Raw genomic sequence first — 19,322 nt, forward strand, 5'->3', positions numbered from 1 at the left:
TCTGGTCCTTGGCCTCCATGGCATGGGAGGGGCGAGAGCCCCTCCGAGATTGGATCTATCTCTCTGTTTCTCTCTGGTTCTGCGTTCTTCTCTGGCTCTGTTTCACCGTTTCGTATATATATGGAGATCCGTAACTCCGATTGGCCTAAAACCTTCGCCGTGATTTTTTCCCGAATATTAGCTTTCTTGCAGCAAAATAAGAGCCTCAACCGCCTTACGGTGGGCTCACGAGGGTAGGGGGCGCGCCCTAGGGGGGGGCCTGCCTCGTGACCACCTCGGGCACTGGTTCGCGTTGATTTTCCTTCCGAATTTTCCATATTTTCCAAAAATAAGCTCCGTCCGTTTTTATCCCGTTTGGACTCCGTTTGATACGGATATTCTGCGAAACCAAAAACATGCAACAGACAGGAACTGGCACTGGGCACTGGATCAATATGTTAGTCCCAAAAATAATATAAAAAGTTGCCAAAAAGTATATGAAAGTTGAATAATATTGGCATGGAACAATCAAAAATTATAGATACGACGGAGACGTATCACTCGCCGATCTCGGATATGAAGGTGGTAAGTTCACATGGAGAAATCATAGCAAGGAGGTTGACACATACATCTGCGAGAGATTGGATAGAGCTGTTGCTAATGCCCAGTGGTGCGAGTGGTTCCCGGAGTTCACTATGCTTAATGGCGCCCCTCGTCACTCCGATCACAGACCGGTCATCGTATGTACAAAAGGAGAGAATAGATGGGGCCAGGGGGTGATAGAGGGTTTTGGTTTGAAGCTTGGTGGTTGAAGGAGGATGGGTGTAGCGAGCAGGTCCAAGCCACTTGGGAGGAGGGGTGTATGGAGGGGAATGGAGGAGTGGCGGCTGGGCTACGGTGTGTAGCTAGTAGGATGTCGAGATGGGGCAGAGAAGTGGCCGGGGAGTTGGAAGAGCGGCTAAAACAGGCCCGCTGTGCCCTAGAAAATTGCATGAGGGCTCCGGTGAGCGAAGCAAAGGTTTGGGAGGAAGAAAAACTAAGATGTCAAGTCGAGAAGTTGGAAGAGAAGAAAAACATTAAGGCAAAGCAAAGATCCCATGTGTCTTGGTTGAAGGATGGTAATAGAAGCACGAGATATTTCATGGCAGTGGCTCGTCTAGAAGGAAGATGAATAGGGTGAAGAAATTGTGGAGGGAGGATGGATCGGAGGTGTAGGAAGGGAAGGAGCTTAATAACTTTGTTTGGTCTTACTTTCAGGAACTGTTTTCTTCGGCCCAAGGAAACCGCACAGCCGAGCTGATTGAGAAAGTTCAGCCCCGTGTTACTCAGGCGATGAGATCTATCCTAGAAGCAGAAGTGACCGGGGAAGAGGTGAAGGCAGCTCTGGATCACATTAGCAATCTCAAGGCACCCGGACCGGACGGTATGCCTTCCATTGTTTACAAAAAACATTGGCACTTCATGGGGGATAAGGTAGTTGAGGAGGTGCTTGCGGTCTTGAACGGAGGTGCAATGCCAGAAGGGTGGAATGACACCGTGGTGGTCTTGATCCCTAAAGTAAAAAACCCTAGAAGGATCAAGGATCTAAGACCAATAAGTTTGTGTAACGTGGTGTACAAACTGGTGTCCAAAGTGATCTCCAACCGGCTGAAGTTGGTGCTTCCGGATATCATATCTGACAATCAAAGTGCATTCGTTTCGGGTCGGTTGATTACGGACAATGTCCTTATTGCATATGAAATGTCACACTTCTTGATGAATAAGAAGAAGGGGAAAGAGGGTATAGCAGCAGTAAAGGCGGATATGAGCAAAGCATATGATCGTGTGGAGTGGAATTTCTTGAGGGTGATGCTTATCAAGCTTGGATTTGGGGATCACTGGATTGACTTGGTAATGAACTGTGTGACTACGGTCAGATACCAGATTAGGATTAATGGAGCTCTCACATCACAGTTTACCCCCTACAGAGGCTTTTGCCAAGGCGATCCAATTTCTCCCACTTATTCGTCATTTGCGCGGAAGGATTATCTTCGCTGTTGCATGATGTCGAAGCCTCCGGAAAGGTGAGTGGGGTTAAGATCTGTTGGACTGCACTGGTTGTTTCACATCTTCTGTTTGCGGACGACTCGATGATGTTGTTGAAGGCCAAGCAGGAAGAGGCCCAAGCTTTGAGAGATATCTTGGATTTGTATGAAAACTGCTCCGGACAGTGCATCAACCTAGAGAAATCAGCAATAATGTTCAGCCCCAACACAAGAAGTGAGGTGAAAACTGCTGTGAAGGACGCCCTACATATTCAGAGTGAAAAATGGAATGAAAAGTACTTGGGGCTACCGGTTCACGTTGGGAAATCGTGGAAGAAGGCATTTACTTTTGTCAAAGGGGCTATGACGGGTAGAGGCTATGGGTGGAAGGAGAAACTGATAGCTAAACCTGGGAAGGAGGCACTGGTCACTGCGGTTGCACAAGCAATTCCTACCTTTGCTATGTCTTGCTTTTACCTCACAAAGTCTTTTTGCGAAGAACTTAGCTCGCTCATATGCAACTATTGGTGGAGCCAACAGGACAATGAGAACACTACACATTGGATTGGGTGGAAGATACTCAGATTGCCAAAGGCCTAGGGGGACTCGGTTTTCGCGACATGCATGGTTTCAACCTTGCTATGTTGTCGAGATAGATTTGGAGGCTCATTCAATCGCCGGACTCGCTGTGTGCGCGTATCCTGAAAGCCAGATACTATCCGGGTTGTTCTCTCCTCGAGGCAAACCCTAGAGAGGGGATATCATACTCCTAGAGGAGCTTACTTCATGGCCTCAATCTGTTTCGTGAGGGATATATTTGGAGGATTGGAGATGGGACTAAGGTAAATATCTGGCCGGATCTGTGGCTTCCCCGCCCGTGGTCTAGAGGAGTCATCACACCACGTGGACATTGTCTGTTGGAGTGGGTCAGTGACCTAATCAATCCCGCTACCGGCTACTGGGACGAACAGCTCGTACGGGAGATCTTCTGGCCTGATGATGCAAAACATATTCTGCTTATTCCCCTTCGAGAAGGAGTTCAAGATTTTATTGCATGGCACTTTGACACGAAAGGTATCCACTCGGTTAAAAGTGCATATAAACTCCAAGTCCAGCTGGAGAGGATGAATAAGGATGGAGGAGCGGGAGGAAGCTCGGCCAATCCAGGGAACCTGAACAAGACCAAGGATGACTCATGGAGACAACTTTGGAAAATGACATGCCCCCGTAACATCCAGATGTTCGCCTGGGGGGTAAAGCATGAGTCCCTTGCTCTTCGGACCAATGTTGCAAGGAGAGGTATCCCCATTGCAGATACGAAGTGCCTTTTCTGTGCACGGGCTGATGAAGACGGGGTTCATCTCTTCATCAAGTGCAAAGAGGTAAAAGGAGTATGGAGGGATCTTACTTTTGAAGGGGAACGTATCAAGATGGAGCAAATCGGGTCTGTGCATGCAATCACTACTAGGGAAAACCCTAGTAGTAGCGCGGGTTTTGAGGCTAGCAGCAGCGCGGGTGGCCGTGCTACTAATAAGGCGCTACAGCTAACTTATAGTAGTAGCGTGGTCCTTACCTGCGCTACTACTGTTGACGATATCAGCAGCGCTTTTTATGAATGTGCTACTATTACTTAGCTGTAGTGATTTTGCAGTCCCTCGCTACTGCTATATCTTTCATCATTTTTCCCCGTACCCCTTTCCCTTTCAGTTTCCCTTTCAGATACTAGATACTAGGTACTGCTAGTAGATATCAAATTCATAAACCATTACTGGGAAGTACTCCCTTTGTTCCAAATTACTCGTCGTGGTTTTAGTTCAAACCACGACGAGTAATTTGGAACGAAGTGAGTACTAGATAACAATTTCATGCATAGTCAACATGCATCCTCAAGCAGTACAAGGTCATATCAACGGCGATCATCATATGTAGTTCTAGATGATATCGACGACGATCATCATATGTAGTTCTAAATGATATAGCCACACACACATATATAGTTCTAGATGATATAGCCACACACACATATGTAGTTCTAGATGATATGGAAGACAATCATCGTCCTCAAGCCTGGGCGGTTGGTGTTCCTGATAGTAATTAGGATGGCCTGTCCAACACGAAGATTCTTGCCATCGAGGAATTTCTTCCACCCAATCGAGTTTAAGTGTGTGCGACCGTCCGTGTCCACGCGGTAAGTACAGGTTGTGACGGAGCCCCTTGTAGTAAGGCGTAGTCCAGCTGAGCCTTCTTCATCAGGCTCGATACCATAACTCACAGATATGCTCTTTGCCAATTTCTGAATAAGAAAAACATTTCAATTAATAAATAGCCTCGCAAATAAGTACATATGAATTATCTACACTATTAATAGTTTAATTAGATTCTACACTAATAAGCATGTGATCAAACTCTACACTAAAACATATCATAGACTAGATTCCACACAATATACCATATCATTGGACTGTACACTAAGTATTTCATCGGATAATTTGCATTTGTAAGTATAACATACCATATCATGTCGATCAACCATGGTATTTGTCAGGCGGGTCACGAATGGCACCCCGACAAAGTCAGCACGTGGCGGAATTATGTCCCACAGGTTGGACACCTCCTCCTCGCTCAGCCTTGTTCTTTGAGCTAGATGGCTTCATGAAGTGGGTCCTCATCATCTTCATCGAGTGGGTCCTCATTATCTTCATCATCTTCATCATCTTCATCATCTCCCACCAGGTTGAGATAAATGACAGCCAGCTTGGGTCTTTCTGCTCTGAAGGAGAAGTTGATCAACTCACCACCAGTAAGATGCACGCGAGCGATGAAACGGGCCCACCCATCTCCTCCAATCTGCGACATATTGCGTCCTTTCTCGACCTCCATAGTGTACGGCCCCCCAGGAGCCTCAAATGACACAGTGTCTCCTGTCAGCTTGTTGAATTTCAACCTCACATTGCATGGGACGATCTGTGTAAAATAAGCAAAATGACACAATGCAGTAATGCCAACACTAAAAATAAAATAGTTATTACATTTCATCTAATTTCTTACCGCCGCATGACAAAAACCCGGCTGGAAGTAGATGTCGAACAGCTTGCCAGTTGCAAGGCTGCTGGCGCACCTTGACTTGCACAGTCGACATAGTGGTGGTGGTGGTGGCGCCATTTTTCCTAAAGCAATATGAGCAAAGGATTAACGATCCACTTCACAGGAAAGAAAAACAGTAGCATGAGATATTTTTGGTTCTTCCGCGAGAAGCAATTTGATGGACAATTATAATCCTAAGATCTAGTAACATATTAGATGACAAGGTACCACCTACATTTTGCCAAAAACTAACTAAATCAACTAAATGAAAATGTTCTAAATCAACTAAATGAAAATGGTGCATACTAAATCAACTAAATGAAAATGTTCTAAATCAACTAAATGAAAATGTTCTAAATCAACTAAATGAAAATGGTGCATACTAAATCAACTAAATGAACTAGCCTACTAAATCAACTAAATCAAAATGTTCTAAATCAACTAAATGAACTAGCCTACTAAATCAACTAAATCAAAATGTTCTAAATCAACTAAATCAACTAGCCTACTAAATCAACTAAATCAAAATGTTCTAAATCAACTAAATCAACTAGCCTACTAAATCAACTAAATAAAAATGTTCTAAATCAACTAAATCAACTAGCCTACTAAAACAACTAAATCATATCAACTAAATCAAAATGTTGCATATGAACTAGCCTACTAAATAAAAATGTAGCAGGCAGGAAGGAGAAGGAGGGGCGACTCGAGGAGGGAGAAGAGAGTAGGACAGAGGAGGAAGGCGGAGCGAGGAGGGGCCGGCCGGCAGCCAGTGGAGGGAGGACGGAGGAGGAAAGCGGAGCGAGGAGGGGCCGGCCAGCGGCGAGTGGAGAGGGAGGACGGAGGAGGAGGCCGGTACCGAGTCCAGCAAGGAGGAGGAGGTGACGACGGCGCAGAGGGAGGAGGAGCGACGGGGGAGGACCGGCGCGGGGGATTGAGAGGGATCCGGTGAGTGTGTGACTGTGAGTGGATCGGATAGAGGAGATGAAATGGCTTAGCAGTAGCGCGCTATAGAGAAAGACGCTACTGCTAAACTACCTAGCAGCAGCGCCTTTCACAAAGAAGCGCTACTGCTATGTGTCAGCATGTAAAAATAGACTTAGTTCAATGTATCAAAAATACATTGATCATCAATGATCTTTTTGTGTACAATCTGATTTGTCAATATGAGTCCTCACCGGTTTAGGAACAGGTGAAGACTCATATTGCAGCCACAAATTCTACACATAGAGTTCAATGAAGACCAAGTACTTGTCAAAGTTTGAGAAGTAACATATTTAAGGTGGTAGAAACTCTCTTCATGGAGCAAGGTGGGACTAAATTTTTGTAGTAAACTTAGCAGTAGCGCTTATTGGCGAAATGCGCTGCTACTATGCTACATAGCAGTAGCTCCCGTCGTTATAACGCATTGCTGCTATAGCTAGCCTCGCGGCGGCCTCGTGGGAATTATAGCAGTAGCATGTCTTTGAGCTGGCGCGCTACTGCTATATTTATTTCAGCAGCGAGTTATTCTTGAGCTCGCTACTGCTAATTAGCAGTAGCGCCTTGTTTTAAAGCGCGCTGCTGATAAGATTCTGTGTATAGCCTTTTCCCTAGTAGTGAATGTTTGACTATCTTTGGGGGCTAGATGAGAAAAAAATGTACACATTCTCACCTTGTGGCTATGGTGGTCCAGTAGAAATAAACTCTGGCATGGAAAGCTGCCAACCTCGGCCCATGATATAGCGCGACAGACGAGGGCCAACGTGTTGGAGTACTGGGAGCTCTTCAGTCAACCAATCGCCAAACCACAGCCGGACAAGTGGAGACCACCGAAGGGAGCAGGCTACAAGATCAATGTCGATGGATCCTTTGTGCCGGGCCAAGATCATGCAGGGTGGGGCGTCGCGGTGAAAACGACGGAAGGAACACTTGTTTGCGCCCGGGCAGGAAGACAGGAGCATGTCGCTGATGCTTTCGCTGCGGAGATAATGGCCATGTCACATGCTATCAGCACAGCAGCAGATCTGGGGATCGTTTCTGTTGAGCTGGAGACGGACTCGCAGCTTCTGGCCGAAGCTCTCGACATACATGCAGTGGACTCCTCGGCGTATTCTGCGTTTTTTTTTTTTTGCGAATGTATTCTGCGGTTATTGAGGACATGAAGTACCAGCTCAAACTTTGGTTTTCCAATTTTACTATCAATGTTTATAGACGTGCTGCAAACTCCGTAGCCCACGAGTTGGCCAATGTTGGCCGTGAATGTAACCCAAACCGGTTCATGGAATGGGAGTCCGATGTACCTGCCGAGGTGGGCACTGCTGTCTTGGGCGATATGCCTAGGCTCAGTTAAGTAATAAAGCCTTGCTTTGCTCTAAAAAGAACTATTATGTTTTGTTTCGCAAAAAAAAAACTATTATGTTTTGAATGATAGTTAGCGCACAGGGTTTAATCCCAAAAATACACATATACATAGTGCAAAGTGAGAGACCTCAACAGGCTGAGGTCTTATGCGAAAGAAAAAGAAAAATCAAGGCACCGACCTACGCTTATCTCAGCCCATAAAAACAAAACTCGCCTCGTTAACGCTCCGCATCGCGATCCCGATGCAGCCGCCATCGCTCCACCCGCCGCCGCCGGCGGCAGCGGCCAGACCGCGGGGTCGGAAGGGACGAGCCAGCAGGAGGAGAGACCGGACGTGGCACGTCACGGTGTTCAACAACATGCCCGTGCCGTGGGACAGGGACTGGGCGGAGCTTCCCCAGGACGCGATCTCGTGCATCCTCCGTAAGCTGGACCAGGTGGAGCTCCTGCTCGGAGGCGCCGCGGCGGTGTGCCGCTCCTGGCGCCGCGTCGCGCGGCACGAGCCCGAGCTGTGGCGCTGCATCGACGCGCGCGACCTGCCGGCCGTTCCGCCCTTCGGCTGGCAGGCCGTCCGCACCAATCTTGTGCGCGCCGCCCTGCGGCTCAGCGCCGGCCAGTGCGAGGTCTTCGCCGCCGAGCTCTTCGACGATGACCTCTTCCTCTTCCTCGGCGAGCAGTAAGTCTCTCTTCTTGACCCGCTTTGTTGCAAGGGTCTGCTGTTCCTCTTCGTTCATTCGATTCAGTTGCTAAGCAGAATAAACTCAACCGAATTCGCATGGGAGACGTCACCCGGCGGATCGCAGCGGCTGCATCCGTCACCTTCCCTACATGAGACGTGTTTAACCGAGCTCGTGTACTGTCGTTCATCAAACGCGTTTCTGCAATAGTGGCCATGTTTCTGAAACATATACGGTGTCGCAATGATCTACGACTGGTCTATGTTTTGTAACAAAACCTCTATTGCAGAAAATTTCTGTAACAAGGCCTCAGTTGCAAAAAAAGTAGGACATCGATAAGAACCGAACGTTCGGTCTGGTGGCCTCCCAGTCCGAACGAGGAGTTCGGTACGATAGGCAGCCCTCTACGAACCAAATCGTTCAGAAGGAGAGGCCTACCAAAAAAAAAGCCCGTAAGAACGAAAAAGCCTTACAGGCCTTTTCTCTATAAAAAAAACCATAAGAACAAAAAAGCCCTAGTTTTGCTATGACAAAATAGACATTGTTCGTTTGCACGAAAAAAACTGCCATGACCTTTTACCATGCTACAAAAAAGTTAACATGCTCATGAGTCCAGAATGTAAGTACAGTAAAATAGTATGGGAAATCTACTAAACAGGTGTTCAACAATTTGCCATGTTCTGCACCAAACATATATGTTATGTTATACTCAAATTTACCATCTTTAAACATTTTCTACAAAATATGCCATGTTCCCATGGCAGCTAGCAGAAGTTCAACTAGAGATTTATTTCATGCATCAGCTTATATTAAAAGTAAAAAATGACATGGCAAAAATAGAGTAAAAATTGCCATGGCAAAAAAAGTAAAAATTGTCGTGCCATTAAAAGTAAAAACTTGCCATGGAAAAAAAGAGTAAAAAGCTCATGTCGCTTGTGTTGGCAGGCCAAAATAGGCCCATTTAGATAAATAAAAAAACCATCGAAAAAATGAAACCAACTAAAAAACTTTACAGTAAATATCACACAGAAATCTAGATAATTTGCCATGGCAAAAATGGTTTAATTTTTGCCATGGCAAAAATGTAGTACTTTTGCCATGGAAATAAATTAAAAAATGTCATGGCTACGCAAGTATATTTAAGATGCTACATAGTAAAATTTGCCATTTTCTATAAAATGTAAATTTGCCATAATATTTAAATTTTAATTGCCATGCTCCTTACAATAAATTTTCCATGGCAACTAAAAATAAAAATTTGGAATGGCAACTTAAACTAAAAATTTGCCATATGAAAATAAAAAGTATTTTTGACATGGAAAAAATGGAGTTAAATTTGCCATGGAAAAAATGGAGTAAATTTTGCCATGTCCAAAAATGGATTAATTATTTCCATGGCAAAAATGGAGTACTTTTGCCATGGAAATAAATTAAAAATGCCATGGCTATACAAATATATTTACCGTGCTACATAGTTAAAATTGCGATGTTCTAGAAAATATAAATTTGCCATAATATTTAAAACAAAACTTGCCATGCTCTTTACAATAAATTTGCCATGGCAATTTAAACTAAAAGTTTCCGTGTCAACTTACACTAAAGTTTGCCGTGTGAATAAAAGTATTTTTGCCATGGCAAAAATGGAGTAAAATTTGCCAAAAAAGGGCATGACAGAAGATGTGGATGTTCTTAACTATTACTAAATTTGCCATGATTACGGAAAAATAATTTGCCATGGTCAATTACTAAATTTGCCATAGTCAATTAATAAAACTTGCCATGGTCAATAAACTAAATTCGCCATGGTCAATTACTAAACTTGCCATGGTCGGACTTCAAATTTGCCACGACGAATTAATAAAACTTGCCATGGTCAATAAACTAAATTGCCATGGTCGAAAAAGAACTTAAAAAGTTCACATGGTCAATTAATAAAACTTGCCATGGTCAATAAACTAAATTTTCCATGGTCGAAAAGGACTTAAAATTTGCCATGGTCAGTTAATAAAATTTGCCATGGTCATTAAGCTGAATTTTCCATGGCCAATTACTAAAATTTTCCACACTCAATTATTGAATTTGCCATGGTCGAAAAATAGTACTCAAAATTTGACAAATGGCAATAAACTAAATTTTCCATGGTAAGAAAAAACTTTTAAAAATGCCATGAACACTTTTTCCTTGAAAAAAAATGCTTTTATGGGACCATATGAATTTGCCATGGCAAATTTGCCATGTGAACACAAGTTAAGTTGCAGTTGTGTTGAACTGAACCTCAATTCAGAAAAATCATTTCTAACAAAAATACAGAAACAAATAACAGGTTGTCTCAGAAAAATCGTTCTTAAAAATTAGGTACTGATAGCAATCTTACCATCTCACCAGACCAAGAACAGGCTATGGCAAAAATAATTGCCATCACTAGTGGAACAGAGCTATCTAAAAAATGACAAAATAATTGCCATGGGAAAACATCTTAAGTTGCCATCACAGAAAAATGAATTACAAAAAAAATGTTTCCTCTAGCTAAAATAAACTCAAACTTGGAGATATCAGAGTACTAACAAGCAATACGACTGAAGAAACGCAAAAGATACTAGTAGTGGAAAAATGGCAACAAAAATGGCCCTCCACGCACATCCATGGCTCTCTAGAGCTTCACATCTACCGGGTCGGATGATTTGTAGGAAAAGAATCTACACTAAAAGTTGCCATGGCAATTTTGGAGAACGTGAAAATGGATGAAAATTTCCATCACATCACACAAATCATCACTATAATGCCATCGCTAGTGGGACAGAACTATCTAAAAACATGACCAAATAATTGCCATGGGAAAAATATCTTAAGTTGCCATCACAGAAAAAGGAATTACAAAAATATGGTTCTTCTAGCTAAAATAAACTCAAACTTGGAGATAACAGAGTACAAGCAAGCAATACGACTGAAGAAACATGGAAGATACAAGTAGCAGATAAAATGGGGACGCACCAACAACAGAAGCGATGAGCTAGCCGCCCGCTCGATTCCCGCTCTACTGCAAGACTGCATGGCCAGTGTCACGACCGGTTTTCCGGGTAATAAATTTTCAGAAAAGACCGTCGTGCTCATCAGTCCCAGGATTACTGTTAGCTGATGAGGCTCCAACTTGATACAGAAATTTCAAGCAGAAAACAAAATATGTAGTACAAGGCCATTCTGGCCTGTGAGTACAACAAATGGTTTCTAGTGGTTAATGGCGGAAGCGGGTTGTGAAACATTAGTGTCTATGGGACTCCATTTCCCACGGGAACAGCTGACCAGGTTAACTCCTATCTTCGCGAGGCTGCTATCTCCATTACTTAGGTGTCGGGGCTGTCATCGCGTCGCTCCTCTTCGTGCAAGAAAATCTGGCCAAGACAATAGCCAGGGACAAGCCAGTGAGTACTTTGAATATACTCGCAAACATTATGAACACAGATATAATATAACAATGATGTGCTGAAAATATTTTATGCTCATGACGTCAGTCACAAAAGATAAATAAATCTCTGATGCGTGCAAGCAAGTTATTTATAAAATTGCAATAACATAGTAGTATTAAAATTTATGAAATAAATAACAAGCAAAGCCACAGTCGGGCGTCTTAGCGACACCACATAAAGGGCTTTTAAAAGAAATGACACACTCGGGCGTCTGAGCGACACCACATAAAGGGCTTTAAAAGAAATGCCACAGTCGGGCGTCTGAGCGACACCACATAAAGGGCTTTAAAAGAAATGTCACAGTCGGGCGTCTGAGCGACACCACATAAAGGGCTTTAAAAGAAATGCCACAGTCGGGCGTCTGAGCGACACCACATAAAGGGCTTTAAAAGAAATGCCACAGTCGGGCGTCTGAGCGACACCACATAAAGGGCTTTAAAAGAAACAATCATAGTGAATATCCCGTAGGTAGAACCATCCCAGAGATACTCGATAATAACAATAATTTCACGGATTAGTCAACAATAATAATAATCATAATTATCACAAGTCACAGGTAGTAGTTCCAGTTCTGGTTAACAGTTTCACCTCAGAAGACCGACACTAAGACCGACACTTGACCCATCCCAGACTGTAATCCTTAACCATGGACACGGCTATTCGAATAGGTTTAATTTCTGCAGAGGGTGTACTCTTTACCCACGAGTAACGGATTTCTTTAGTCCATCGGGACTAATTCCGTCTACGGTCTTTTGTTGAAAACACACCTAACTTGCACACACCAGCTTATCTCACACGTGTCTAGAATCACCCATGACACCTGTTAAGCAAACTCTAAGTGGGGAGGCTACAACCTCGTGTAGCATGGGATCAAATTTATATCGCGCGCTCTAAGGGGTGGCCTCCCCTCTCGGTCCCAACCGGAAACACCCATGCCCCCGGACCAGGTGGCCTGCCTACCAGCTACAACCGGTATCTTCCACCATGGCCTCTCTGTACGGTGTGTGCTAGAAAGAGGTTGACAACTTACTGAACCGTACTCTACTTGCTGTAGAGACGAGTGGTAGTACGAAACAAGTATGGGGGTTACTGTCACAAGACTCGATCTACGGTCGACTCAGGAGGTTTAAGTATTTCCTGCATGATTAGCATGACGAATATAGTTCAACAAACAGAGTCACCGCTCATATCACCTTGCCATGCCATACCAGACATAACCGTCCCGACGGAGACCGGCGACAAACTCATGCCTACCCAAGGCAGAGGTTTTCCCAGGTTCCTGCCGGTATGCATGCAAGGCACATGAGGGTGATTATCATCACAGGTGTGTCCATTTCCAACAGCATGGAAATCAATAACATGCACCCATGCATATGATCATATCACATGAAATAACAAGTTTCTCCAAAGTGAGGTGATGTTATGAACGTGTCATCGAACACACAAAAATATTATGCCGGGGTTCAGAATGCTTGCCTTCAATGTGTGGAAAGGCAGGGTGCACTCCAAAACTTGAAACATTTCTCCTCTCTTCAAAAATCCTATTTTAGCAATATAAAAGAATTAACACACAAAATAAAAACAGCACCAAAAGTTGTTCTGAATTTTTTTCAAATAAATCTTAAAATAAACTAGGTAAAATTGGAGAGAGGTAGGAAAAAGAATCATTTCATTTGGAGTTGTATTTAAAAAGTTATAGCCAGTCAAAGTTTTGGTCAAATCTGTTATTTAAATAAAACAGAAAAGAAAACGTTTCGGAGGGGAATACGCTTTCGGAGCGGGGGAAACGTACTGGGTGATTACGCCTTCACTTAATCCCACGTGGACAGGCACGGGGTCGCTGACAGCGGGTCCAGAGAGTCCCACTAGTCAGGTTTGACTAGTCTCTCTTTCCCCCTCCTTCCCCTGTCCCGAGCGGAGGCGGAGCTCAGGCGATCGTCGCCGGCGACTGGCAGCTCTTCGCGGGGCCCCGAGGGCGGGGATGGATGTGCCACTCCAGTGCGGTCCTCCCGGTGGTTGCCAGGCCGGTGGGGACGGAGGGAGCTGCCGGCGGTGAGCTTCGCGGTGGAGGAGGCTTCGGGGGCGGAGTGAAAATTCTCCCGCAGTGAGTCCCGATCGAAATCGAGTAGAGGGAAAGGTTCACGGGAGGATGAGGAAGCTCTTGGTGGAGAGAACGGAGAGGGGGAGGTACTGGAGGTGCCGGATTGGCCGGGGCGGTGGCGGCGGTAGGAGTTGCCGGAGATGAGGAAGGAGGCCTCCCCGGGTCGAATGCGAGCTAGGGGAGTGCCATTGAGGTGGCCTGAGGTTACCTGCGTGCTCGGGGAAGCTCGGGGGCCTCCTTTTATAGCTTGTCGAGGTCGGTTCCGCGGCGGCCGGATAAGCTCTCCGGTGAACCGCCTCTCTGTAGCTTGCAGGGCAACGTGGCGTGGCTGGGGATGACGGCAGGAGCTAGCGGACGAGTGGGCACTGCTCCAGGAGGCAGGTGGCGAGCGGAGGAAGGTTCGGCGGCGCCGACATGGGCAGAGGCTGTCGGGCGGCTGCGGCGGCTAGCTCTTGGCCTGCCGGGCGTGGCGAGGGGCGGCTTGGCGTGTTGCGGTGAGAAGGGGAGCGCGTGGCGTGGTGCGGCAGAGCGGGCCAAAACCGCGGGGCCAGCGTGTCGGCTCGGCGCACGTGCGTGCCAAACGCACGCTCTGCTCGCGCCCTGGGCGTGCACGGGATGTGCTCGACGTAATGCCAGAGCATGCTACAGAGCTTGGGTGAGGCTGGCATTTAGCAGATCTAGGTTAGGAGTAACGGGGAGTCTAGTGGACATGCTTGTTTGATCAAAGGTGCAAGCTCACAGTGGAATGCCAAAACTCATGTCAAAACTGGTCATGCCTACAGGGTGCTCGATAGAATGCCACATGCACCTAGGCATCTCTTGGGGTAGCCAAAACTTCCAGGTTGGGGTCTCTTTAGATGTACAAGAGGGTAGTGAGGTTAGTTTGCCAAGAGTAGAAACTTGTTAGTGCAAGTTTAGCAGAATTTCAATTCTGGACAGGAAATAAATGACATTATTTCATGAACCAAAAATGATCCAAAGGTTGCATGCTCCTGGATTTAGGGGTTTGGTAGGGCTATCTACCAGTAGGAGAAAACACAAGATCATTGGAGCAAAAATAAATAGGGTTGCAGTAGAAATCACAGGGCTGGACCAGAATGAAAATGAGGTTGATTCACTCAATATTTTCAAAGAACAGCACTAGGTTTTTGCATAAAGTTGAATCATATGCTACTAACAATATCCCATAATTTTGGTGGAGGCCAGAAAGAATTATTTAAAAGGGTTGTAGTGCAAAATGCACTCTGGACCAGAGAAGAAAAATTAAGTGTAGAGCTCAAAATATTTCATGAATAAAATATATTTTTGCATAAAAGTGATTTAAAAACATCACATGGCATCTCCAAATTTTTGTGGGAATTTTAAGTGAATCTATCAAATGGTTGTAGTTCAAATATGGCCATTTAACCTCGAAAAACCATTTTCAAGAAAGTAAAGATCAAGCAACTTAATTATTTAATTAGTTATATTAAATAAGGGAAAGTTTCTCTTGAGAGATTAAATATGTCCAATGACATATTTGAAAAAATTTCTCTTTGGGAAAAACTCATCATAACAGGGAAGGAAATGATTTAAAAAAATCAAAATGGAGCTCAGATATCCAAAGTTTTAATTCCTGGAAAAAAATTTAATTCATTAAAACAAGGCCAAATTTTTGGGGTGTCACAATACTACCCCCCTTAAGAAAAATCTCGTCCTCGAGATTTGCTAAGAGCCGTGTTAAGAAAAAAAAATTACGCAATAAAGATGTGGCTACAGTGAGAGGGCAATAAGTGGTGAAAAACCACAGTGTGAAAACTGGTGCTGCGTGGAAGAGTCTACGGTTCGGGACAAAAACGTAAGATTTCTACGCTGGATAAAAATTTAGAATAACTTCTAAATTTAAATATACGCTGGTCGTACCCGAGAGCACAGTACTCTCTCTGGCCGACAGGTGGACCCGGGGTCCACTGTCAGTCCCCTCTTCTCCCTCTGGTTCTCTGTTCTTCCTCTCTCCCGCGCGCTTTCTCGCGCTTTCTCCATCGGCTATGCCTAGCGCGTAGGGCATCTAGGTCGTACCGTGGTAGTGCGCGGCGTGCTAGCTGCCGGTGCAGCGTGCACTCACCTCGCGGGCCAGCGTGCTGTCGGCACTGCTCGCGGATTCGACTCCGAACACCGGCGATCGGCGACGAGCGGCGTTGGTGGACTTCGCCCACCGTACACCGAGCTCGAGCTATAAAAACGGCCGGGGTGCCTCTCTCTTCTTCCTCACACCTGGCCTCACTTCTCCTCCTCCTTCTTTCTCCATTACTGCTTACAGAAGCTCGGGTGAGGCTCTAATGGCGGAGGCGATGCCGGACTGGTTTGTGATCCTGATATTTGGAGGGCTGCGACACTACTGGGGCTCTCTGTGCTCCTGTGCGCGATGATCCTCGACGAGTGTCGCGATGCTGTGGCTCGGGTGTTGGCTCTCCGCGGTGGTGGTGATCATGAGGAGTAGATGGGGTGTGCCGGGTGCTAACTGTTGTTAGGGGGTGATTAGCTGGATGCAACACTGTTGCAAAGTTTTGCAAACAGTGTATGTGTCCGAATGATTATGGTTGTGAGTCTGCTACGTGGTGCTGTGTGAAATTAAATAATTCACGTCATGAGAAGGGGCAGGTGTAGCAACTCAGGGAAAAGAAATCTCACTCCAGGATTTGGCGAGGGAAAAACAGTTAATTTAAAGGAGCATAAACCACAACAAAAACTACACACATTAGTAGAAGCCAAATAATTGACTCATCGTACAAACTCAGGGTATCACGCATAAGTCACACACATAATTAAATGTTGCAAATAATGAACACTGCAGCGACGTCTAAAATGGAAACGGTAACTGGACGGGGTCCTGATAAAATGTCTCTGGTACTGGGATACACTCCTCTTCTATCGGAGGCAGTGGATTGACCAGTCGATGTATGCGTTTCTCCGGGTCGGGCCTCAGTGGTCTGCCGATGGCAATCTGAGGATTCAGATCAGTGAGATCCTGGAGATAATCCATCACTTGCTGGTTCAAATGCTCTTGAGCAATGATGTACTGGATAAGGTTGGCTAGCACTGGGTCTCTCTCAATACGCCCACCGGGAAAAGACGTTACTTCTCCGGGTGCTGCACGGCTCGGAAAGTAATAATATCCTCGTTCGCGGGCATAGGGTACTGCGGATCGAAGACGAGCAATCGCTTCTTTCGCAGCAGCTTCTATGGCCAAGTGTGGGGTTGGCATAGATTTCCCCACGAAGGAAACTTCCGTTGGATCTTGATTGGGGTCTACAGGAGGAATGTGTACTGCTGCCCAATATTCCGAGGTGGATGGGGTGATTCTAGATTTGAACAGCTCGTACTGAGGTGGCTGGGTAGAACCCATGGTACTGCGGGTAAAATCCCATAATATTTTGACAAAGCTACCTGGGGTTGCATCTGGGGTTCTCAGATGAATGCTGGGGCTCGGCATGACAGGAAAAAGTTGTGAGTGTGGTGCACAAAGTGAGGGTTGCTGGGTAAGGTCACAAGGTGGCCTTTATATAGCAATGGAGCCGGATCGTTTTACCGTGGGGAAAGGTAATAAATTTGCCAGCTTAGCTCTAAAGGTCAGGTCAGTGTCAGAGATACACATATCTCATAAAGAGACGTGTTACTGTGGTTGTCGTCGGGTTGGTTTTGGTAGTTGTGCCCGGAAAATTATGCAACTATGCGTTGACCAAATATGCAAGGCTACTATTAAAACAGAGGCACAACGACATGCTACGTTAATATACACGGTCGCATGATTACAACGCGAGGATACACTGAAACTCGGTGCTACTCATACGGCTTAGTCTACCTTGTTTATGTCTAAACGGGCGCGCCTGGTGGATGTCGAGGCTTCTCCACGTGTCTCACTGCCGGGATTAGTCGGAGATGGCGGAGGAACTGCAGGGTCGGGGTAGTGATGATGACCATCGCGGGGATTGTTGGCCACAACCCCGTTGGAGTGTGCTCCCAAAAGGCGACGAAGCACTTCTGGGGTCATCAAAGCATTTCGGCTGATGGCTGGAGCTGATCTCGGGGTCTCGATCGGTTGTCCAAACAGCACGACTGGGTTGTCGGCGTTGGGCTCGTTTTCTCTTCTAGCTGGGGTTCGACGAACTAGCTCTCCATGAGCTGCGATCAGATCAATGGTGATCTGGTCGAACAGTGCCTCTAGTGCACTTACATAGCGCACTAGGTGCAACAATGCAGGATCTGTCTCGTGATCTCCGTTGGCAACTTGGGGTGGTCTACCATACCCTTCACGTCTGGGGTAGTAGTGGAACGAGCGACAGTTAACTCTGGGCGACAAGTGCCTAAGATGAACTATAGCTTCTCGAGCGGCTAGCTGGATGGCTTGTGGCTCGAAGGAAGTTGTTCTTCCGGTGAACCTGTAGGGGCGCTCGGGTGACAGTCCCCTACCGTAGATGTGTACAGTGGCCCAGAATTGACGGTCTTCACCGCTCATGGGTCCTTGGTACACAACATATTCTCTTAGCTCCTCTAACACATAGGCACGACGGGTGAGGTTTGCGAGGATGGTCACAAAACCTCTAAGGTTGGTTGCTGTGGTCTCGTTGTGCACTATGGGGCTAGGCATTGTGGCTCGGTTTGGGGTAGAGGCTGTGATGTGCTGTGTTGGGTCTAGTGTGCCCCTTTTTATAGGAAAAAGGAGACGGAGTCTTCCTTCGCACGCTTGCGAGAAAGGACTATTTAGGGGCCGGTCACTGGCGCATGAGTGACAGGTTAGGTTGATAGGTTGGGCACCGACTGCCAAAAGTGGCGGGGTTACTGTGTGGCTATCTTGCACGAGAAGCTTGGCTGGAGTTTGGTTATGGTTTGGTGAGTTGGTTTGCCTAAATTTATTGACCTGGCTAAGATAGGATTAGCCAATGGTCAGCCTGGCTCTGATACCAAGTCTGTCACGACCGGTTTTCCGAGTAATAAATTTCCAGAAAAGACCGTCGTGCTCATCAGCCCCAGGATTATTGTGAGCTGATGAGGCTCCAACTTGATACAGAAATTCCAAGCAGAAAACAAAATATGTAGTACAAGGCCATTCTGGCCTGTGAGTACAACAAATGGTTTCTAGTGGTTGATGGCGGAAGCGGGTTGTGAAACATCAGTGTCTATGGGACTCCATTTCCCACGGGAACAGCTGACCAGGTTAACTCCTATCTTCGCGAGGCTGCTATCTCCATTACTTAGGTGTCGGGGCTGTCATCGCGTCGCTCCTCTTCGTGCAAGAAAATCTGGCCAAGACAATAGCCAGGGACAAGCCAGTGAGTACTTTGAATGTACTCGCAAACATTATGAACACAGGTATAATATAACAATGATGTGCTGAAAATATTTTATGCTCATGACGTCAGTCACAAAAGATAAATAAATCTCTGATGCGTGCAAGCAAGTTATTTATAAAATTGCAATAACATAGTAGTATTAAAATTTATAAAATAAATAACAAGCAAAGCCACAGTCGGGCATCTTAGCGACACCACATAAAGGGCTTTTAAAAGAAATGCCACAGTCGGGCGTCTGAGCGACACCACATAAAGGGCTTTAAAATAAATGCCACAGACGGGCGTCTGAGCGACACCACATAAAGGGCTTTAAAAGAAAT

The 19,322-nt window shown here is 45.7% G+C and overlaps 1 protein-coding gene across 1 annotated transcript in view; it reads left to right on the plus strand.

The window, feature by feature from the left end:
- The first annotated feature begins 7,492 nt into the window (after positions 1-7,492).
- Positions 7,493-19,322, plus strand: part of LOC123152589 (putative F-box/LRR-repeat protein 23) — a 20,414-nt gene continuing 8,584 nt past the window's right edge. Inside the window, exon 1 of the mRNA XM_044572096.1 lies at positions 7,493-8,106. Within this exon, the coding sequence (XP_044428031.1) occupies positions 7,577-8,106 (530 nt within the window). The 5' untranslated portion in view covers positions 7,493-7,576. The remainder of the gene's footprint in view (positions 8,107-19,322) is intronic.

Source organism: Triticum aestivum, chromosome 7A, assembly GCF_018294505.1.
Source record: "Triticum aestivum cultivar Chinese Spring chromosome 7A, IWGSC CS RefSeq v2.1, whole genome shotgun sequence".
NCBI classification, from domain to species: domain Eukaryota; kingdom Viridiplantae; phylum Streptophyta; class Magnoliopsida; order Poales; family Poaceae; genus Triticum; species Triticum aestivum.